Source organism: Panthera onca, chromosome X (assembly GCF_046562875.1).
Source record: "Panthera onca isolate mPanOnc1 chromosome X, mPanOnc1 haplotype 2, whole genome shotgun sequence".
Lineage (NCBI taxonomy): Eukaryota > Metazoa > Chordata > Mammalia > Carnivora > Felidae > Panthera > Panthera onca.
In genome coordinates this window covers 74,601,653-74,626,431 of record NC_138357.1, presented here as the reverse complement: position 1 = coordinate 74,626,431, position 24,779 = coordinate 74,601,653, and the positions used below count along the sequence as shown (strand labels likewise).

The 24,779-nt window shown below is 37.8% G+C and overlaps 1 protein-coding gene across 8 annotated transcripts in view; it reads right to left on the bottom strand.

The window, feature by feature from the left end:
- OPHN1 (oligophrenin 1) overlaps positions 1-24,779 on the bottom strand; it is a 600,363-nt gene that overhangs the window by 26,942 nt on the left and 548,642 nt on the right. For all 8 annotated transcript variants that reach the window (XR_014136815.1, XM_081793552.1, XM_081793555.1 and 5 more), the window contains one exon: positions 18,588-18,911. Coding sequence is in view for 7 of the 8 variants with exons in the window: in XM_081793552.1 (XP_081649678.1) it covers positions 18,588-18,911 (324 nt within the window). In the remaining variant the exon portion in view is untranslated. The remainder of the gene's footprint in view (positions 1-18,587; positions 18,912-24,779) is intronic.

The following is a 24,779-nucleotide window of genomic DNA, read 5'->3' as shown; positions in this document are numbered from 1 at the left end:
AAAAATAAATTTTAAAAAAAATTTATAAATAGAACTACCTGATTATGTAGCAATTGCACCCTTAGTTATTTACCCAAATTATACAAAAATGCTAATTTGAAAGGATACATTCACCCTGATATTTATAGCAGTATAAGAAAATGACCAAATTATGGAAAGAGCCCAAATGTCCATACCCTAATGAATGGATAAAGAAGATGTGGGATGGATATATATATTACAATGGCATAATACTCATCAATAAGAAAGAATGAAATCTTGTAATTTGCAATAATGTGGATAGAGGTAGAGAGTATTATGATAAGTAAACCAGGAAAGAAATCGAATTAGTAATCAAAAATCTCCCAAAAAACAAGAGTCCAGGGCCAGATGGCTTTCCAGGAGAATTCTACCAAACATTTAAAGAAGAGTTAACACCTATCCTTTTGAAGCTCTTCCAAAAATAGAAATGGAAGGAAAACTTCCACACTCATTCTATGAAGCCAGCATTACCTTGATTCCCAAGCCAGACAAAGACCCCACTAAAAAGAAGAACTATAGACCAACTTCCCTGATAAACATGGATGCAAAAATCCTCAACAAGATAGTAGCCAATCGTATCCCACAATACAATAAAAAAAATTATTCACCACGACCAAGTGGGATTTATGTCTGGGATGCAGGGCTGGTTCAATATCTGCAAAACAAGCAATGTTATAGATACATAACATCAAAAAAAGAAAGGAGAAGAAGTAGAACAAGATCAAGAACAAGAACAAGAACAAGATCCTCTCAATAGATGCAGAGAAAGCATTTGATAAAATATAGCATTCTTTCTTGATAAAAACCTTCAAGAAAGTAGGGATAGAAGGATGATACCTCAAGTCATAAAAGCCATATATGAAAGACCCACCGCTAATATTGTCCTCAATGGGGAAAAACTGAGAGCTTTCCCCCTAAGGTCAGGAACACAAGAGGGATGTCCACTCTCCCCACTGTTATTCAACATAGTATTGGAAGTCTTAGCCTCAGAAAGCAGGCAAAACAAAAGAATAAAAATATCCAAGTCAGCCAGGAGGAAGTCAAACTTACACTCTTCAATACAAACACAAAGAGCGTTTCAAAACAAACACTCTTCAAAACAAACTTTCACTCTTCAAAACATGATACAGTATATGGAAAACCGGAAAGAATTCACCAAAAAACTGCTAGAACTGATTCATGAATTCAGCAAAGTCACAGGATACAAAATCAATGCACAGAAATCGGTTGCATTTCTAAACACCAATAATGAAGTAACAGAGAACTCAAGGAATCGATCCCATTTACAATTGCACCAAAAGTCATAAAATACCTAGGAATAAACCAAACCAAAGATATAAAAGATCTGTATGCTGAAAACTATAGAAAGCTGATGAAGGAAATTGAAGAAGACACACAAAAAATTTAAAAAAGTGTTCCATGCTCCTGGATAGGAATAACAAATATTGTTAAAATGTCAATACTACCCAAAGCAATCTACGTATTCAATGCAATCCCTATCAAAATAACCACAGAATTCTTCACAGAGCTAGAACAAACAATCCTAAAAGTTGTATGGAACCAGAAAAGACCCCAAATGTTCAAAGGAATCTTGAAAAAGGAAACCAAAGCTGGAGGCATCACAATCCCAGACTTCAAGATGTATTACAAAGCTGTAATCATCAAGACAGTATGGTACTGGAACAAAAACAGACATATAGATCAATGGAACAGGATATAGAACCCAGAAATGGACCCACAAATTTATGGCCAAATAATCTTCAACAAAGCAGGAAAGACTATCCAATGGAATAAAGACAGTCTCTTCAGCAAATGCTGCTGGGAAAACTGGACAGCGACATGCAGAAAAATGAACCTGGACTGCTTTCTTACACCATACACAAAAATAAACTCAAAATGCATGAAATACCTAAACGTAAGAAAGGAAGCCATCAAAATCCTCCAGGAGAAAGCAGGCAAAAACTTTCACCTTGGCCGCAGCAAATTCTTACTCAGCATGTCTCCAGAGGCAAGGAAAACAAAAGCAAAAATGAACTATTGGGACCCCATTAAAATAAAAAAGCTTCTTCACAGCGAAGTAAGCAATCAGCAAAACTAAAAGGAAACTGATGGAATGGGAGCAGATATTTGCACATGACACATCAGATAAAGGGTTAGTATCCAAAATCTATAAAGAACTTATCAAACTCAACACCCAAAAAACAAATAATCCAGTGAAGAAATGGGCAAAAGACATGAATAGACACTTCTCCAAAGATATCCAGATGGCTGACAGACACATGAAAAAATGCTCAACGTCACTCAACATCAGGGAAATACAAATCAAAACCACAATGAGATACCACCTCACACATGTCAGAATGGCTAACATTAACAACTCAGGCAACAATGTTGATGTTGGTGATGGATGCAGAGAAAGAGGATCTCTTTTGCACTGCTGGTGGGAATTCAAACTGGTGCAGCTACTCTGGAAACCAGTATGGAGGTTCCTCAAAAAATTAAAAATTGAACTACCCTATGACCCAGCAATTTTAGTACTAGGTATTTATCCAAGTGATACAGGTGCGCTGTTTCAAAGGGGCACATGCACCCCAATGTTTAGAGCAGTGCTATCGACAATAGCCAAAGTATGGAAAGAGCTCAAGTGTCTATTGATGGATGACTGGATAAAGAATATATATATATCTCACATCTTCTTGTAATATGCCATTATATATACACATGTATATGTATATGTATATGTATATGTTTATGTATATGTATATATATGCATATGTATATGTATATGTGTGTGTGTGTGTGTGTGTATATATATATATATATATATATATATATATATATAATGGCATATTACTCAGCAATCAAAAAGAATGAAACCTTGCCATTTGCAACTATGTGGATGGAACTAGAGGGTATTATGCTAAGTGAAATTAGAGAAAGACAAATATATGACTTCACTCATATGAGGAATTTAAGATACAAAACAGATGAATATAAGGGATGGGAAGCAAAAATAATACCAAAATAGGGAAGGGGACAAAACATAAAAGACTCTTAAATATGGAGAACAAACAGAGGGTTGCCAGAAGGATTGTGGGAGGGGTGATGGGCTAAATGGGTAAGGGGCATTAAGAAATCTATTCCTGAAATCATCGTTGCACTATATGCTAACTAACTTGGATATAAATTCAACAATAAATTAATCAATTAAAAATATTAAGGCAAATATAAAAAACTTAATCTATTACTTTAATTATTACTTTATTACTTACTGTTATAATTTTTAATACTGTTACATATTTTACCTTAAGTATTTTAACAGTTTTTCTTCTTATAGTTCTTTTCCATGGCTATAAAATGCACAGGACAAAGTTCAAATTCCTTAATATAAATTCAAGGCCCTTTATGAGCTAGTCCCAAATTATGAACCCAGGCAGCAACTCTGGACCTTATCTTCAAGCTCTACTCTAGTCAAACTGGACTCCTCACTGCCCTATCAAATCAAGCCCTTGAGTCTTATTTCTGTGTGAGACAGTATGGTATAGTGGAAAGTACAAAAATCTGGAGTTGGGTAAGCCTGATTTTGAGACCTTGTTCTGCTACTTCCAAGCTATGGGACTCTGGAGAGTTATTTCACCCCTTTGACCATCAATGTCTTCACCTGGGAAGTGAGTCCAATAACCTCTCCTCAGCAGAGGAGTTGTAAGGACTAAACTAGATAGTCTGTTTAGAATGCCTAGCATATAGTATGGATAAGTTAATGTTAGACTCTCTTTTGATTCCTACCTGATACATGCCCCAGTTCTCATGTCTTATCTGTATTGTAACCATCCCTTAAAACTCAGGTCAAATCTCATACCTCTGAACACTTCAGGTGGCATAGCAGATTTACATTCATGTAAACACTCATTAAGTGCTTATATATTGCCTTGTGGTTCTTTTTAAATTTACCCAGGTAGCCATTCTGGTGAGGGAGACATGGATGAAAAAAGCTAATGACAATACAGTGTGATTGGTGTCCTAATGGAGGAATTATTTGTGTATACACATACAAATTCTGTCTCCCCATATAGACTACATCTTACATTTCTGAACATGCCATTCCCCTTAACAGCAGGCTGGGCACAGAGAATTTCAGCTAAAAAAATGACCAAAATTATAATAATTGATTTTTCTAACACAGTTTATAGCATTCAAAGCATTCTTCCAGATAATTATTTGATGTTCACAATAAGCTTGGGAGGGAAGATGTTATGGGTCTTATCATCTCCATTTCATAGAGAATAAAACTGAGGTTCAGAAAGGTGAACTAATTCACCCCAAGTCACATAGTTAGGTAAGTAATAGAGTGAGAATTGAAATCCCCATCTCTTTTTGCTGTACCCACTGTTCTTCTTAGTGTCTGCTGTTTGTTATTTGAGGCATATAAAATTATAAATGGCAAAAATAAAGTAATGGTAATAACTGTTAAAAATTTAGCCATCATTTATTGAATACCTGCTCCATTCTAGATACTGAGATCCTGTACTTAGTACTTTATGCATACATTCTCATTTAACACTGGTCATAACCTTCCAAGGTAGAAAGTATTATCCCTATTCTACAGTTGAGAAACAGAGACAGACAGATGAGACATAATTTCATAGGTAATTGGCAATAGAATCAGGTACATGTGATTTCTTAAGTCAATGTAGTACCAGTACCAGTGGTTTTCAAACCTGGCTACACACTGGGAACATTAAAATCATACAGTACCTGGGGTCCATCCCCCAAACTTCTGGTTTAATTGATTGGGGTAGGACTAGGGTATAGGAATTTTTTTTTAATTTTAATTTTGCTTTATTTTTTTTTTTTTTGAGAGAGAAAATGAGCAGGGTAGAGGGACAGAGGGGGAGGGAAGGAGGGAGAGAGAGAGAGAGAGAGAGAAGGAGAGAAAGGATGAGAGCCTTAAGCAGGTTCCATTTTCAGCTCAGAGCCTGATGCAGGCCCAATCTCACGACTGCAAGATCATGACCTGAGCTAAAATCAAGAGTTGGTCACTTAACCAACTGAGCCACTCAGGAGTCCCAGGTATGGGTGTTTTTAAAAGCTCCTCAAGTGATGCTATGTGTAGTCAGAGTTAGGAATCAATAGGTCAAATTATGCTACTTGGTTACTGTAGATCAAAGATTACCAGAGTTGACAATGGCATACCATTTCTACTGTATGGTAGAGGTGGTGTTGGAAAAGAAGTGTATGTTGCAGTCTGTGCAAAAAAACACTTCTACCCAAAACTGTCCATTTTAGAGCTATCGCTTTTCTTGATGAGAGAACCAGATAATGCCCACTAAAATATGAATCCCATTCCTTTCCAACTAACAGCCACATCCAAATGGACATCACCCCCAAGGCCTTAGAAAGGAAACATCATTAGCCTTGCATTCTTAGTCTCCTTCTTGATGATTCATTAAAAATAAAACTTTGAAGTCACAGCAAAGGGATTTCTTGAGTGAAAGATTCCAACGTTCTCTCTTATCTCTAATTTGCCACAGTAAAACTACAATGTCAAACTGAGGAGGCAGTGATGGAAGAGTAATAAAATGGAGTGACTAGATCTAGATTCCAGTCTTAGTACTAAAACTACCTTGCTGTGTGACCTTGACAAGATCACTTCAGTACCTGTACAATGTGGACTTGGGCTCTTTTATAGATCAATGTGTCCGTGATATAAGTCTACAGGCCTAGATATCTCCTTACTGTCTTTTATTTATTATTATTATTTTTTAAATATGAAAATTATTGTCAAATTGGTTTCCATACAACAACCAGGGCTCATTCCATCCAACAGGTACCCTCCTCAATGCCCATCACCCAATTTCCCCTCCCTCCCATACCCCATCAACCCTCAGTTTATTCTCAGTTTGTAAGAGTCACTTATGGTTTGGCTCCCTCCCTCTCTAACTTTTTTTTTCCTTCCTCTCCCCCATGGTCTTCTGTTAAGTTTCTCAGGATCCACATAAGAGTGAAAATAGATGGTATCTGTCTTTCTCTGTATGACTTATTTCACTTAGCATAACACTCTCCAGTTACATCCACATTGCTACAAAAGGCCATATTTCATTCGTTCTCATTGCCAAGTAGTATTCCATTGTGTATATAAACCACAATTTCTGTATCCATTCATCCGTTGATGGACATTTAGGCTGTTTCCATAGTTTGGCTATTGTTGAAAGTGCTGCTATAAACATTGGGGTACAAGTGCCCCTATGCATCAGTACTCCTGTATCCCTGGGATAAATTCCTAGCAGTGCTATTAATGAGTCATAGGGTACATTTTTTTAAAAAATTTTTGAGGAACCTCCACACTTTTTCAGAGTGGCTACATCAGTTCACATTCCCACCAACAGTGCAAGAGGGTTCCCATTTCTCCACATCCTCTCCAGCATCTATATTTTCCTGATTTGTTCATTTGAGCCACTCTGGCGTGAGGTGGTATCTGAGTGTGGTTTTGATTTGTATTTCATTGATGAGGAGTGACGTTGAGCATCTTCTCATATGCCTGTTGGCCATCTGGATGTCTTCTGTAGAGAAGTGTCTATTCACGTCTTCTGCCGATTTCTTCACTGGATTATTTGCTTTTCCGGAGTGGAGTTTAGTGAGTTCTTTATAGATTTGGATACTAGCCCTTTGTCTGATGTGTCATTTGCAAATATCTTTTCCCATTCCGTTGGCTGCCTTTTAGATTTGTTGATTGTTTCCTTTCCAGTGCAGAAGCGTTTTATCTTCGTGAGGTCCCAATAGCTCATTTTTGCTTTTAATTCCCTTGTCTTTGGAGATGTGGCAAGTACGAAATTGCTGCGGCTAAGGCCAGAGAAGTTTTTCCCTGCTTTCTCCTCTAGGGTTTTGATGATTTCCTGTCTCACATTCAGGTCCTTTATCCATTTTGGGTTTATTTTTGTGAGTGGTGTAAGAAAGGGGTCTAGTTTCATTCTCCTGCATGTTGCTGTCCAGTTCTCCCAGCACCATTTATTAAAGAGACTGTCTCTTTTCCATAAGATATTCTTTCCTGCTTTGTGAAAGATTAGTTGGCCATACTTTGGTGGGTCCAATTCTGGAGTCTCTATTCTATTCCATTGGTCTATGTGTCTGTTTTTGTGCCAATACCATGTTGTCTTGATGATTACAGCTTTGCAGTAGAGGCTAAAATCTGGGATTGTGATGCCTCCTGCTTTGGTCTTCTTCTTCAAAATTACTTTGGCTATCCGGGGCCTTTTGTGGTTCCATACAAATTTTAGGATTGCTTGTTCTAGCTTTTAGAAGTATGCTGGTGCAATTTTGATTGGGATTGCATTGAATGTGTAGATTGCTTTGGGTAGTATTGACATTTTAACAATATTTATTCTTCCAACCCATGAGCACGGAATGTTTTTCCATTTCTTTATATGGTCTTCAATTTCCTTCATAAGCTTTCTATAATTTTCAGCATACACATCTTGTACATCCTTGGTTAGGTTTATTCCTAGGTATTGTATGATTCTTGGTGCAATTGTGAATGGGATCAGTTTCTTTCTGTTGCTTTATTATTAGTGTATAAGAATGCAACTGTTTTTTTGTAGATTAATTTTGTATTCTGTGACTTTTCTGAATTCATGTATCAGTTCTAGCAGACCTTTGGTGGAGTCTATAGGGTTTTCCATGTATAATATGTCATCTGAAAAAAGTTAAAGTTTGACCTCATGTTTGTCAATTTTGATGCCTTTGATTCCCTTGTGTTGTCTGATTGCTGAGGCTAGAAATTCCAACACTACCTTAAACGACAGCGGTGAGAGTGTCATCCCTGTCATGTTCCTGATCTCAGGGAGAGAGCTCTCAGTTTTTCCCCATTGAGGATGATATTAGCTATCGGCTTTTCATAAATGGCTTTGATGATGTTTAAGTATGTTCCTTCTATCCCGACTTTCTCGAGGGTTTTTATTAAGAAAAGATGCTGAATTTTGTCAAATGCTTTCTCTGAATCAATTGACAGAATCATATGGTTCTTATCTTTTCTTTATTAATGTGATGTATCACATTGGTTGATTTGAGAATGTTGAACCAGCCCTGCAGCCAGGAATGAATCCCACTTGATCATGGTGAATAATTCTTTTTATATGCTGTTAAATTCGATTTGCCAGTGTCTTGTTGAGAATTTTTGCATCCATATTCATCAGGGATATTGGCCTGTAGTTCTCTTTTTTTGCTGGGTCTCTGTCTGGTTTCAGAATCAAAGTAATGCTGGCTTCATAGAATGAGTCTGGAAGTTTTCCTTCCCTTTCTATTTTTTGGAACAGGTTGAGAAGGATAGGTATGATCTCTGCTTTACATGTCTGTTAGAATTCCCCAGAGAAGCCATCTGGTCCTGGACTTATTTGTTGGGAGATTTTTGTAACTCATTCAATTTCTTCGCTGATTATGGGTCTGTTCAAGTTTTCTATTTCTTCCTGTTTGAAATTTTGGAATGGGTGGGTGTTTAGGAATTGTCCATTTCTTCCAGGTTGTCCAGTTTGTTGACATATAATTTTTCACAGTATTCCCTGGTAATTGCTTGTATTTCTGAGGGACTGGGCATAATAATTCCATTTTCATTCATGACTTTATCTATTTGAGTCCTCTCAAAGACTCTATTTGAGTCTTCTTTTTGAGAAGCCTGGCTAGAGGTTTACAATTTTTTTTTTTTTCAAAAAAACAACTCTTGGTTTCATTGATCTGTTCTACAGATTTTGTAAATTCTGTATTATTTCTGCTCTGATCTTTATAAGTTCTCTTCTGCTGCGTTTGGGGTGTCTTTGCTGTTCTGCTTCTATTTCCTTTAGGTGTGCTGTTAGATTTTGTATTTGGGATTTTTCTTGTTTCTGGAGATAGGACTGGATTGCAATGTATTTTCCTCTCAGGACTGCCTTTGCTGCATCCCAAAGTATTTGGATTGTTGTCTTTTCATTTTCATTTTTTTCCATTTATTTTTAAATTTTTTATCTAATTGCCTGGTTGACCCATTCATTCTTTCGTAGGGTTTTCTTTAACCTCCATGCTTTTGGAGATTTTCCAGATTTCTCCTGTGGTTGATCTCAAGCTTCATAACATTGTGGTCTGAAAGTGTGTATAGTATCATCTCAATTCTTTTATACTTATGAAGGGCTGTTTTGTGACCCAGTATGTGATTGATCTTGGAAAATGTTCCATGTGCACTCGAGAAGAAAGTATATTCTGTTGCTTTGGGATGCAGAGTTCTAAATATATCTGTCACGTCCAGCTGATCCAATGTATCATTCAGGGCCCTTGTTTCTTTATTGATCCTATGTCTAGATGATCTATCCATTGTTGTAAGTGGAGTATTAAAGTCTCCTGCAATTATCACATTCTTATCAATAATGTTGCTTAATGTTTCTGATTAATTGTTTTATATATTTGGGGGCATCTGTATTTGGTGCATAAATATTTACAATTGTTAGCTCTTCCTGATGGATAGACCCTGTAATCATTATATAATGCCCTTCTTCATCTCTTGTTATAGCCTTTAAAGTCTAGTTTGTTTGATATAAGTATGGGTACTCCAGCATTTTTTGACTTCCAGTAGCATGATAGTTCTCCATCCTCTCACTTTCAATCTGAAGGTGTCCTCAGGTCTAAAGTGAGTCTCTTGTAGCCAGAAAATAGGTATTGTTTTCTTATCCATTCTGATGCCCTATGTCTTTTGGTTGGAGCATTTAGTCCATTTATATTCAGTGTTATAGAAAGATATGCATTTAAAGTCATTGTGATGTCTGTAGGTTTTATGCTTGTAGTGATGTCTCTGCTTCTTTGTGGTCCTTGCAACATTTCACTCACAGAATCCCCCTTAGGATCTCTTGTAGGGCTGGTTGAGTGGTGATGAATTCCTTCAGTTTTCATTTGGGAAAACGTTTTTCTCACCTCTTATTCTGAATGACAGACTTGCTGGGTAAAGGATTGTCGGCTGCATATTTTTTTTTTTTTCTGTTCATCACATTGAGGATTTCCTGCCATTCCTTTCTTGCCTGCCAACTTTCAGTAGATACGTCTGCCACTACTCTTATGTGTGTACCTTTGTAATTTCGGGCCTGTTTATCCCTATCTGCTTTCAGAATTTCTCTTTATCCTTGTGTTTTTCCAGTTTCACTATGATATGTCATGCAGAAGATCAATTCAAGTTATGTCTGAAGGGAGTTCTCTGTGCCTCTTGGATTTCAATGCATTTTTCCTTCCCCAGATCAGGGACGTTCTCAGGTATGATTTGTTGAAGTACACCTTCAGCCCCTTTCTCTCTTCTTCCTTCGGCATTCCTATGATACGGATATTGTTCCATTTGATGCATCACTTAGTTCTCTAATTCTCCCCTCATACTCCTGGATATTTTTATCTCTCTTTTTCTCAGCTTCCTCTTTTTCCATAATTTTAGCTTCTAATTCACCTATTCTCTCCTCTGGCCCTTCAATCTGTTCTATGGCCGCCTCCATTTTATTTTGCACCTCATTGATAGCATTATTTTTTTAGCTCCTCATGACTATTTTTTAGTCCCTTGATCTCTGTAGTAATAGATTGTCTGCAATCCTCTATGCTTTTTGCAAGCCCAGCGATTAATTTTATGACTATTATTCTAAATTCTTGTTCTGTTATATTGCTTAAATCCGTTTTGATCAATTCGTTAGCTGTCGGTACTTCCTGGAGTTTCTTTTGAGGAGAATTCTTCCATTTCATAATTTTGGCTAGTCCCTGTGGTAGCTCCAAACTGCAGAGCACTTCCCCTGTGCTGTCCAGAGTAATTTGTGTTGGTGGGCAGGGCTGCAGTCAGACCCGATATCTGCCCCCAGCCCACCGCTGGGGCCACAGTCAGACTGGTGTGTATCTTATCTTCCCCTCTTTCAGGGGTAGGACTCACTGTGGAGTAGTGTGGCCCTTGTCTGGGCTACTTGCACACTGCCAGGCTTGTGGTGCTGCTTTGATGGGATATGGCCAAGGGCATATCAGAGGGATGGATCCGCAAGGTGCACAAGGGTGGGAGGGGCAATCTTAGCTCACTTTGCCCTTGGTGGTCCCCTGCGGGATGGGCCCTGTAGCACCGGGAGGGAGGCAGGCCTGCTGCAGGGATGGATCCACAGACGCACAGCATTGGGCATTTACATGGTGCAAGCAAGTTCTGTGAAGGGAACTGGCTCCCTTTGGAATTTTGGCTTGGGAATGGGAGAGAGAAATGGCACTTGCCAGTGCCTTTGTTCCCCTTCCTAGCTGAGCTCTGTCTTCTGGGGCTCAACAACTCTCCCTCCTGGCGTCCTCTTGCTCTCTCCACTTTCCGACAGTAGAGCTGTTGACTTTTAATATTCCACATATTAAGTCCCACTGGCTGTCAGAACTCACAGAGTCTGGCCCCTCCGCTTATGCAAGCCAGACTTTGGGGGCTCTGCCTTGACTGGCGGGCTGCCCCTGCAGTGCCCAGGTTCCCTCCTACCAGTCCATGTAGCACGCAACCCCTCTCTGCCCTTCCTACCCCTTTCCGTGGGCCTCTTGTCTACGCTTGGCTCCAGAGTGTCTGTTCTGCTAGTCTCCTGGCATTTTTCTGGGTTATTTAGGCAGATGTGGGTGGAAACTGATCAGCAGGAGGAGGTGCACCCAACCTCCTCCTACTCCACCATCTTCCACCCATATCCTGTGTTTCCCCTTGCTGGCTTTTAAATGATGCTTTTGGAGTACTCTAGAAATCTGTTCTGCTCATGTACTTAACAAACTTGAAAAAAAATCTCTCTATAGATATAGATTTAGATTCCATAGTTTCCTGTTGCTTGAAAAATAAACTGAAGTTTTTGGTTTTTTTTTTTACCTAGAAGTTAGTATCCACTTCCATTTGGCTTCAACTGATATTTCCGATATACCTTTCCACTATTTATCTTCACATACCCTGCAGTCCACACAAACAGTACTATTTGTTTTTCCATATACATGTCTTACAATTAATCATATTTTCCCCACATTCCCTTTACCCTATTCCCATATGCCCAAATTTACATCATCCATCAAGACTCAGCTTAAATGCTCCAAGCCTAAGATGCTCTAGATTCTTTTCTCTGACTCCTAATGCACTAATCATCTTGTACTATTAAACCAGGTTCCTTGTTTTGGTGGCTGTATGTCTCCTATTAGAATGCAAGCAACTCGATAGCAACATACAGGTGGGATTCATCTCTGCATTCCCCAAAGGCCCAAGTAAATTGCTTTGCCCATAACTGATATTCAATAAATATTTATTGAGTAAAGAAACACATACTTCAGTCCATTAGAAAGACAATGTAAAGAGATTTTCTTTTTTAAGTTCCCAGTTGTGACCTCTTTGAGACACACACAAACAAACGTGATATGTCCAAATTTTATGTCCAAATTTCAGGCTATTCTTAAAGCTAAATGGAAAGGTTTTAATATACTGAGTGTTTCTTGAGGGCTTTTGTGCCCAGCCTTATGTTCTTACAAGTGATCTGACAAAGACCTTGCCCTCCAGGGACTTAGAACAGAGGTAGACAATGAAGTCATACATATGGGAAATAAGTGTGAATACTGTAACTCAGACCCACATTAAAGGGTAAAACTTGAATGTCAAAATAAGTGAAGTATTGGAGATTTCCCTGAGGCAGAATTGTCAGAAGGTTTCAAGGAAGGAATAGTACTTGAGCTGGACCTCAAGATGGTTAAAAATCCTTCCTTGCCCCCTTCCCCTCAACAATAGTCCTCCTTTTTCTCAGTGTTTGGCAGGGTCATAGAAAGTCTGAGGGTGGAAATAGCAGCTTTGAGCTCGATTATGACACCTACATTTGAGGCTTGAGGCTTCTCATAGGCTCCAAAATAGAGAAGAGTAAACACCTACTATCTTCTATGGATGCCATTTTCTGAGAGGTTGTTATCCATTTTGAACTTCTAATGTATTATAAAATGTTTTGTATACCTAATCTTAGTTTATAACCACAAAACATTTCCTATAATGTAGGCATTGTCTCCATTTATAGGTAAGAAAACTGGCTCAAATAAGTTAAATTTATCTAAGATTATGTAGCTAATAATTATCTTCCTGGAAAATCAAAACAACTGCTACCACTTACTGAGTATTCATTATGTGTCAAGCACATAGATATCTCAATTCATTGTTGCAGCAATCCTATGGGTACAATTATTATCTTCATTTTACAAATGAGAAAACTAAGGCTCAGAGAGGTTGTGACTTGATGAAGGTCCCACAGCTCTGAGGCAGAACTAAGATTCAAAATCACACCTGGGAGACTGGCGCCTGTCACATCTGAGACTTCACTAAGCCTTTTGAGGTTATGATCTTTATACCAAACTGTACTTCTCTTATTTTCTTTTTAACTTTCTCCACAGCCTGACTTTTACTACAAATTTGACCTCCCTCTCCAGCCCAACCTCTTCTTTCCCTTCCCATTCTCTGTCAAATGACCATAACCGATCTTAGCACTTGTTGATTTCTCAGTACTTCATGACCATCAGTCCTCAACATTTAGCAACTTTCTTTCAGCTTTCCTTATATCTATATATACCCAACCAAAGGGTAAATAAGGAGAGATTCTTTCTCTTTGTAGATTCCCCAAGTTTTCTAGAATCATCTCCTACTTTCTATGAAATTCTGCCATGCTCACCTGAAAGCCCCTCTTCTCCTGTAGCCACTAATTACTCTTTTGGATCAATTGGGAGTTAGGCTCCAGGAAAGGCAGAGAAAGAAGATAAAACACAGTAGATTACTAAAGCATAATTAATCTAAACAAACAAATGTGGATAATGGCCAGCATAGCCAATTACTGAAAGAGCAAGTCTGTTTCTAATACTTCTAGAGCAGATACAAATGTCACTGACTGCATGTCTTAGCCCAGTGGAAAATTGGTGGACCTGTGGCTGAGGAAGACTTTACAAGCTCTCTTCTCCAAACTCTAGAACACATCACCAGAATGAAGTCTTTTATTTCTTGTCAAGACAGAGAAAAAGAGCTAAGAAGGGCTCCTAAACACATGTATTGTATTTTACAGTATGGATGTATTCTTTACTTTTATCGAAGAACCTGAGGCAGACAGGAATTTATTCACACCAGCTTTAGAACATGGATCACACTGGACTGGGACTGTTTTCTTACATGCCAGCCTCACCATGAACACTTGGAGGGCAGGGACCATGGCCTTTCATCATTGTCCTCCCCGTTGCATAGCACTATGCCTAAATAAATGAACAAGTGCATGTAAGTAGATGTTTTATCTACCCCACTCTCCAAAGGAAAGTCCCAAGTCCTTTTGTAGAAACTATACAAAGGAAAGTCCCAAGTCCTTTTCAAAGCCAGGCCTGATTAGAGGCAGTGAGATTAAAGGACAGTATATTGGCTTGTATATTTTTTCTCTCCTACAAGTTAATGCTTCTTAGAAAATAGAAATAAGAAGGTAGCTAAAACCATTTAAGAAATTAAAATTTGGTAGCCAAGAAGCCTAGGTTCAATCTCTGTCTCCACATCTTACAATGTGGGTGGCTCTGGGAAGTTGTTTCACTTCTCTGAGCCTCAATTTTTCCTTAATCGGGAAATAAATGTGAAATGAGGGAGGAAACCTACCTCATAGGCCTATCATAATGATTAGATACAACAGAAGAAGAGAAAGTATCCAGTTCTATGTCTGGAACAGAAAAGAGCCCTTGCCAAAATTATCTCAGAAAACAATATTGATTTTATTGTAAGTTGACTGCCATGGAACAAAGCAATTTAACATGTACTTTGTGTTTGCTATCTTTAATTGCTAAGGAAAAATGTAAAGAATATCAAGCCCACTCAATATCAAATCCAAATGTTGGATTGATGCAAGGGGAGGACATCGGGGACAAGGAAATGGCATAGTTGGATCACTAAAGAAATGAGGCCTGTGCATTGACCTTTGACATGGTAGGCAAAACTCTGAACAAAGAGCTGAAATGGAGTGACAACTGCAAAGTGCAGAGTGGGTCAGCTGAGGTGACTGTCATTAAGGCTGCTGGCCAGTACCTGGGGCCAACAACTCTTAATTATAGCTCAGGGTCAGAGGTGTTTGCAGCTTTTGCTTAATTGATATCTGTTCTGATGCCTGGAATCTACCACTGGAGTGGTGGCCAATATAGGGAGGAAGCGGGGGGGAATAAGAGGTGAGGAGGTGGGAGTGAGTGAAGTTCAAAGAGGCAACTATAGAGATGTAGTTAGTAAGAAGTTGCTATGGGCTGATGTCAAAGAGGTTGCTGCCTGTGTTCTCCTCTAAGATTTTGATGGTTATAGTAGCACTATCAACAATAGCCAAATTACGGAAAGAGGCCAAATGTGCCCACTGACTCATAAAAGAATAGAACAGTTTTGGGGCACCTGGGTGCCCCAGTTGGTTAAGCGCTGACTTCAGCTCAGGTCATGATCTTGCAGTTCATGAGTTCAAGCCCTGCATCAGGCTCTATGCTGACAGCTCAGAGCCTAGAGACTGTTTTGGATTCTATGTCTCCCTCTTTCTCTGTGCCCATCCCCCACTTGTGCTCTGTCTCTCTCAAAAATAAAACATTTAAAAATTAAAAAAAATAAAGGATAAAAAAGTTTTGAAATATACACACACACAATGGAATATTACTCAGCCATAAAAAGAATAAATCTTGCCATTTGAAACAACATGGGTGGAATAAAGGGTATCATACTAACAGAAATCAATCCATCAGAGAAAGACAAATATCATATGATTTCACTCATATGTGGAATTTAAGAAACAAAACAAATAAGCATAGGGGGAAGAAAGAGAGAGGCAAACCATAGAACAGACTCTTAACTATAGGAGAAACTGAGTGTTGTTGGAAGGAATGTAGGTAGGGAGATGGGTTAAATGGGTGATAGGTTATTAAGGAAGGCACTTGTGATGAACACTGGGTGTTATATGTTAGTGATGAATTACTAAATTCTATTCCAGAAACTAATGTTACACTGTATGTTAAGTAACTGGAATTTAACTAAAAACAAACAAACAAACAAAAAAAAACAAAGAGGCAACTACATCATAAATTTGGCTCATTTTTCACCAAGGCCAGGATTATAACTACAGTTCTGTTTTCTGTAGCTAAGGCTGGAGGCATGGATCTTTGAAAAAATCTACATAACACTAGCCTGTTGCTGACTGATTTAAGGTAAAAAGCAAAAACCAGGCAATGATGTGGCCCAGATTTAGACAGTCTGACTGATAATGTACAGTAAGATCATTATATTAACTGAAACTATTAGATAAGAGCAGCTGTTGCCAGCAGCCTGGAGCAGGACTGTGGAGGAATGGGAAGGGGAAATGCCTCTAGAATTTAACTCAACAGTAGGCAATAGCTAGGGAGGGCTAAGTTGTGGTGTGCTGACCTTAGAGGATCTGGCTGACCTCAAGGCTTAGTAGCAGGCAAAACAAACTTCTCCGTGAAAAATATATCTTGAATTACCCAACTCTACCAGATTGATGTGAAGGTCAATACATGACTTATAAATTGAAGCAGTGTCTACATAGAAGTCTGGTGTTAATTGGTTATTTCCCTAAATAGGCAAATCTTAGGGGAAAAGCAGGGTAGGGAATTAATAACATATTTTGAATATATGGCAGAAATTTTGGTATTTCTTTTAACCTTACCAGTAATTCTGTTAGATGAGCTGTTTCTCCTATTAATAGATTTAAAAACCTAGGTGCACAGAGGTTAAATAACTATTAATCATACAGACAGATGGATCAGTGGGCCAAGACAAATAATTCACAGAGTCAGTTACTTAGTGGAAATCTTATCAGATTCCCAAAGAATAGCTTTTACGGAATTGTGCTCTGAGACATTGCCATCAGCCCATGTTAAGGTTGTTATATGCAACAATTCTTGAGAGAAAATGCTTCTTAGAAGTATTCTCTTGCCTCAAAAATGGATGAGTTGTACTTTTACTTGAACAAGTGGCTTGTTGTTACCTTAAGAGCATAGACTTATATTACCATTAAGTTCCTCCTCTTTTCATTTTCTCTAGAAAGTTTGGAGACAAATCTGTGACACTGCTCCAGCAAGTATGTAAGGCTTCACAGCAAACATTTTGTGTATGAACTCCATTATTTCTATATTCTTACTATACAACCTTTTTTTTCTCTCTTGACCTCATTTTTTCTCACCTGTATTCTCTAGAATCTAAGGCAGAAGTCAGCAAACTTCTTCTGTAAAGTATCAGATAGCTAATATTTTAGGTCTTGTAGGCCATTGGAAGGTCTCTGTTGCTACTACTAGATTCTGATGTTGTAGTATAAAATCAGCTTTAGACACTATGTAAGTTAAGTGGTATATTATGGACACAGAAATTTGAATTTCATATAATTTTCATGTTTCATGACATATTATTTTTCTTTTGATTTTTTTCAACCAGTTAAGGCCATAGTTTGCTAAGCCCTGATATAAGGCTCAAGAGAGTAGGGACCTTGTGTCTTATTCATTCTTATGTCCTCAACACTTAGAATGAGGCCAGGCATACAGTAAGTATTACATAAATACTTGTTGAATAAATTATTCTTACTATTTTGAGTCCTTGTATTTTCTATATTGTGAAATGCCTTAAATCCTTTTTGGAATAGGACAAGATAAAAAAAAACAAGGCATATTTTTAGAAGGTCATCTATCAAGAAAATAAAATATCCACAATTTGGATCGAAGCCTTTGTGATATCAAAGTCTATATTCTGTCCAGTATACCATACTATCTTCATAGAATTATGTACCCTTCTCCAGATACCCTCTGGATTAGCTCCAACCTCCAAATATGAGTCTCCACATGTAGTAACCAATTAAATTTACAGAAGTCAGCCACATCTTGAATTTGTAATTTAAAAAGCCTATAGTTTTGCAGAAGTTGTGCCCTTTTGTCCCTATTTTGATTAATCTGGCAAGTGAGAATGAGAAACCAGCAGTTTACCAATTTCAAAGTTTCTTATAGAAAGGTAAAGTGATAGTTCTGCCTTATTGGAAATAAAACAGGCTTTTGTGCCTGTCAGACTTGGTAAGATTGAGATCCCAGCTCAGCCAGTTACTAGCTATGAACGTTTGTCAAGTCACTTAGCTCTAGGATCCTCAGTTCTAGTAGGAAAAAAAAATGGTAATACGTTCTCCACAGTAAGGCTGTGAAGATCAGAAATAGTTTGTCAATACCTAGTACAGTGCCAAGGACATAGCAAATACTTAATGGCAACAGTAGCTGTAATAATATTTATAAAAAATATTATTATTAATTTATTATACAAGTAATAAGTGTCTACCTTGTAATAGTCAGGCAATGTTCTAAACACTTGGATATAGAAGTAAATAAAACAGGCCCCAAATCACCACCCTCATTAAGTTTACATTCTAGTGATTATTGTGAATGGGTTTTATGTTCTTACCCATAATTCCAACATTAGTGGTAGTAAACTGGAACAGATTCCTATTTAAATATCTCCAACCTCAGAAAGATCTCAATGTACACAAGAGTTGGTTTCAATTCTGGTTTCAATGGGATTCCCAAGCACTTACCCTCCTTGTGGTGAGTCAGGGGACGAGGAGCTGGTCTCTTTATTTGGAAAGAGGGTGCTTTGGTGGGCGCAGAGCCTGGCACAGGTCCATTGGTGGCCTTTGATATGGCCTTGGTTCCTCCATCTTGCAGCCTAGACACCAGCTTCCCCACATCCACTTCAGGACAGGACTCCAACTTGCCATCTGAAACAAGCCTGCTTGGGGACTGCCTCTCAGTATCAGCTTCCCCACTCCTCTGAATAGGCAGTTTGGGGTATTGTGGTAGCTTGGGGGGTTCTATACTGCTGGTGATAACACCATTGGGTGTTTGATGTTGGATTTCATCTAGGAAAAGTTGGTGTAAAGAGGGAAAATTAATAATATAATGTTATTACCATTTCATTTTTATACACACATAATATTGAAATATTGTACACATTTTCAATGGGGTTATTATTGTGGAACAAATCACTGATAGCTCACAAAATCAGTCTCTACCTACCCCAATTCATGTCGAGTCACAGATTCCAACTAATAGGGAATTCAGTTCAAGATCTGAGTATGATTTTCACCACCACAATTCAGTAACACCACAGTACACCAAGATGCTTTATTCAAAGGGATATGTAATTTAAAATGGACTTAAGAGTTTCTGATCAATTATAATTCTATTCTTTTAAAAAAATTTTTAAGTGTTTTTATTTCTTTTTGAAACAGAGAGAGACAGAGCATGAGCAGGGGAGGGGCAGAGAGAGAGGGAGACACAGAATGCAAAGCAGGCTCCAGGCTCCGAGCTGTCAGCACAGAGCCTGACACGGGGCTCGAACTCATGGACTGTGAGATCATAACCCGAGCTGAAGGAGGATGCCTAACCGACTGGGCCACCCAGGCACCCCTATAATTCTATTCTCTTTAATGTGACACCAATTAATCCTTAACTATTTCTATTCCTTTCAAAAGTAATTTGTTAAATTCTCTTAAATTTCAAGTTAATAAACTTAACAGAATTTAACTTCATTCTCCATCCTCATAAACTCCCAACTCTAATGAAAGCCAAGGATATTCTCCTAAGACAAATTAACCAACACAAATACATGCAAAATTTTAACAACTAATTTTAAGAGATTCATAGCTTCCCTTAAAGCTGTTACTCCCTAATTTAGAACTCCTGCTCTAAGGAAAGTGGCACCTTTCTTCATAGTAGAAACCCTAGATCAGAGTGTAGTGGTTAATAACAGGTTCTAGATGGCTAAATGAGACTTGAGAAATATGTCAAGCAGTTGTAATACATGAATCTTATTTAGATCCTGATTTTAAAAAAAAAAAATGACAGGAAAATTTGAACACTGACCGGACAGTGATCTTAAGGAATTACTGTTTGCTTTTCTTTCAGGTACGATGATGGTATTGTAATTTTGGTTTAAAAAGGTCTTTATCTTTTAGAGATATATACTGAAACATTTATGGATGAAGTGACATGAGGCCTTGTTTGGGGATGTGGGTAGGGGTATAGATGAAACAAGAATGGGCATATGGTGGTAAATGTTAAAGCTGTGTGATAGGCACCGGGGAGTATGTTATACTTTTTTTTTTTTTAAGTTAAGTTTATGTTTTAAACTCTCCATAGTAAAATGTTAAAAGAAATGCAGGCTTTGGAATCAAGTGGCCAAGTCTGAATCTCAGTTCTGCTTCCTATCAACTGTAGGACATTTGGCAAGTCCATGATCTCTCTATACCTCAAGTTTTCTCCTCAGTATAATGAAAATAATAATAGTACCTACCTCATGAGGTAGTAGTCAGGGTTACATGAGATGGTATACTTATTTCAGTATGTGGTACATAATAAATACTCTATAATTGCTAGTTATTACTTATGTTATTATGCTCCAATTAGGCAGTGAGGTAAGAGTTTTTATGTGAGAAAGAAGGGCTAAGTTTTGCTGCAAAGACTTTTCCCCCCAGAGAGCTTTCTTCTATTTGAGAACCTGTTACCAATCACTCCTGTTACCATTATAGAGATCAGGGCCAAAAGGATTCCCTTTATAGTTTTCCTACTTTGTCCCAAGGTAGATAAATAGTCCTGCTTTCATAAGCCTAGCACTAGAACATTCAAACAAAAATCAGATTAGAGCATTCAAACAAAAATTTACTGAAGGCTTACAACTAATAGGGGCATAAGCACAAGAGAGCCATGTAACTAGATCATATGCTTCCAGGACATGCCTTGTGGCAGAGGCTACCTGTAAACCTCCAGCACTTAGGAGTAACCTTAAGCACATTTACCCTCTCAAAACAATGAAGTGAACAGTGACATGAATTTCTTCTCTCATGTGCTTTAGGCCCAACATCTCATTTACATGTTTCTATTTGAATACTTTCTTCTAGTATAAAGACCCTAGGAAATTTCACCCCTGCTCTACTTTAGTAGAGACAACAGGGATGGACTGTGCTCTACAGGACATAACAGCATTATTGCCATCTCAATACAGTACAAGAGGTCCAATGTCATAAAGATGGGCCACATATACAGTCTCACAGAGGTCACTACCTTCTACATAGGAAAGGATATTTTTCTGATTCAAGGAAATAGGGGACAGAATGATAGTAGCAATGGGGACTTTGGAACTAGACCCTCTGCCAAGGGAAAATATTTCCAGGTTCTGGGATATGCTGACAAATAATGCTCACAAATAATAATGACAAAATGGTAGTGATGATAATAATGACTGTGATGGTAATGGTAACAGATACCATTATTTGGGCACTTTCTCTGTGCCAGGCCCTGTTCTAAGTGCTTTACATGGATTATCTCACCATTATTTTCAAAACTGCTTTATAAAGTAGTGAACTCTTTATTAGTCCTACTTTACAGATAAGGAATCTAAGGCACTGGGAAGATCAGTGTCACAAAGTTAATGTGGCAGAGCCAATTTTCAAAGCTAGAAGTTTGTTTCTAGAGTTCACACTCTTTCTGAGGAGAGAGTTTATTGCTCCGGTCAGGTAAAAAGTGTTCAGTATCATTCCCTTTCTTTAGCTAGTCATCCATTTCCACAATAAAACACATAGCCCACTTCATAAACTGCAGAAAACTGAGAGTGAATCAGGAAAGACAGGGAGGCCTCACAAATAGGCAAGTAGCCAACTGGGGCCCTCTCTTCTACATGTGGGTAAGTGGTAGGGAGAAGCTTTGAGATGTATCATACTAGTATAGCAGGAGAAATATATCAATTATTATAATACAAGTAGAATCATGCAAATAAGTGCTATGAGGAGGACAGTGCTAATTCTACTTGGAGGGGCTGAAGAAGATCTTTCAAAAGGAGTAACATTTGAGTTGGGCCTTGAAGGATTACAATAGGTAGAAAATGAGGGAAAGGGAACTTCAGACAGAACACCTTAGAGGAGTGAAAGATCATAGTTTGCCTAAGAAAATGTAAACTAAGAGTAAAGTTTAGTGTGGCTTGAGCATAGGAACCAATTTTAGATGATAAGTGTGGGTAGTTGGAGATGAGGCTGTTAAGGTGGGTTGGGGCTGTATCATGAAGGCAATGAATGCCATGTTCATGAGTATGAACTTTATCACTGGGCTGAAGTGGGTATGACTTTTTTTGTTTACAGGGAAGTGGTATTATCAAATGCATTTTTAGAATATCCCTTTAGGTTCATTATTGAAAGTTGACTAGACTAGAGAGACTGAGGTAGGGAGACCAGATAGGATACTGCTGATAAGAAGGATCTAAATTAGAATACCAGCAGCAAAGAGAGATAGATTCAAGAGATATTGAAGAGGGAGAATGGGCAGTGCTTAGATATGGAGGTGCGAAGGAGTCCATGATGTTAGTGAGCAGACTCATTGAAATACTTTATACAAGAGGAATAACAAGTTTGGGGGTAAGATAATAGGGGTAAAGCACAGTGGTGAATAAAAGGATTTGGTGCCTTCTCAGAAGAGGGTTTAGACATTATACAGTAGACAAATGAGCTCTGGAATGAGATGGATGCAAATTGCTGCACTGTTGTTTAGAAGTAATGTGGATTGGGCAAAATACTTTCCCTCTGAGCATCCAAGGACTTCACTATAAAATAGATCTCAATTTACCAGCCTCAAATGGGAGGTGATAAGAATTAAAGGAGTATAAATTCATGTCTACTTATGATGGAAAGAATTAAAAAGATAACAAGATATGGAAACTGTCTATTAAAGGATGAATGAATACAGAAAATGTGATATATATATGTTCACATATGTGAATACTATTCAGCCTTAAAAAAGAAAGATATCCTGGGGCTCCTGGATGGCTCAGTCGGTTCAGCATCCGACTTCAGCTTAGGTCATGATCTCGTAATTTGTGAGTTTGAGCCCCACATCTGGCTCTGTGCTGACAGCTGAGAGCCTGTAGCCTGCTTTGGATTCTGTGTCTCCTTCTCTCTCTGCCCCTCCCCCACTTGTTCTCTGTCTATCAAAAAAATAAAATAAAAAAAAGATATCCTGCCATTTGCAATGATATGGATAAACCTGGAAGATATTATGCTAAAGGGAATAAGGCAGACACAAAGAAAAAAACTGCATGATCTCATTTATATGTAGAATCTAAAAAAGTCAAACATATAGAATTGCATTGAGCCTGTAGATATCTATGGGTAGTATGGACATTTTAACAATATTAATGTTTCTAATACATAAACACAAAATATCTTTCCACTTATTTGTGTCTTCTTCAATTTATTTATCAATGTCTTCTAATTTTCAGTGCATAGGTCTTCAACTCCTTGGTTTAATTTTTTAATTAAGTATTTTTTGAGGCTACTGTAAATGGGAAGGTTTTTAAAATTTCTTGTTACTGAGTTTTAGGACTTCTTTATATATTTTGGATATTAACCCCTTAACAGATATATGGTTTGCAAATATCATCTATTAGGTAGGTTCTCTTCATTCTGTTGTTTTCTTTGCTGTGCATAAGCTTACACAGGTCTTCAACTCCTTGGTTAAACTTTTTCCTAAATATTTTTGATGCTATTGTAAATGGGATGCTTTTCTTAGTTCCTTTTTACTTTTTTCTTTTTGGATAGTTCATTGTTAGTATGTAACATAAGTGAATTTTGTATACTGATTTTGTATGCTGCACTTTACTGAATTTTCTTATTAGTTCTAACAATCTTTTGGTGGAGTGTTTAGACTTTTTTTCTATATAAAATCATATCATCCAGGGGTGCTTGGGTGGCTCAGTCAGTTAAGCGACTGACTTCAGCTCAAGTCATGATCTCACAGTTTGTGGGTTTGAGCCCTGCATCAGGCTCTGTGCTGACAGCTCAGATCCTGGAGCCTGCTTTGGATTCTGTGTCTCCCTCTCTCTCTGCCCCTCCCCAACTTGTGCTCTGTCTCTCTCTCTCTCTCTCTCTCTGTCTCTCTGTCTCTCTCTCTTTCTCTCTCAAAAATAAATAAACATTAAAATAAAATTTAAAATCATATCATCTACAGATAATTTTACTTCTTCCTTTCTTATTCGGACACTTATATTTTTTCTTTTTCTCGACTAACTTCTCTGGCTAGAACTACAAGTATTATGCTGAATAAAAGTGGACACAGTAGACATCCTTGTTCCTGATCTTAGAAGAAAAGCTTCCAGCTTTTCAACTTTGAATATAATGTTAGCTGTGGGTTTGTCATATATGGCCTTTTTGATATTGAAGTACATTCTTTCTACACCTAATTTTTTGACAACTGTTGTCATGAAATAATATTGATGAATATGCTTTTTCTGGATATATTGAAATTATCATATAATTTTTATCCTTCGTTCTATCAATGTGATGTCTCACATTTATTGTTTGTTATATAGAACTGTCCTTGTATCCATCCTAGGGATAAATCTCCATTGACCATGGTGTAAGATCCTTTTAATCTGTTGCTGAATTCAGTTTTCTAGTATTAATGTTGAGGATTTTTGCATCTATGTTCATCAGGGTTACTGACCTACAGTTTTCCTGTTTCATATTGTCCTCATTTGGTTTTGGTATCAAGGTAATGCTGACCTCATAAAAAGAGATATGATTATTCCCTCTTCTTAAAGTTTTTGTAATGGTTTAAGAAGGATTGGTATTAATTCTTCATTAATGTTTGGTAGCATTTTCCAGTGAAGACATTTGACTGTGAAACTTTTCTTGGTTGGGAGGTTTTTGATTGTTGATTTAATTTTCTTACTCATTATTGGT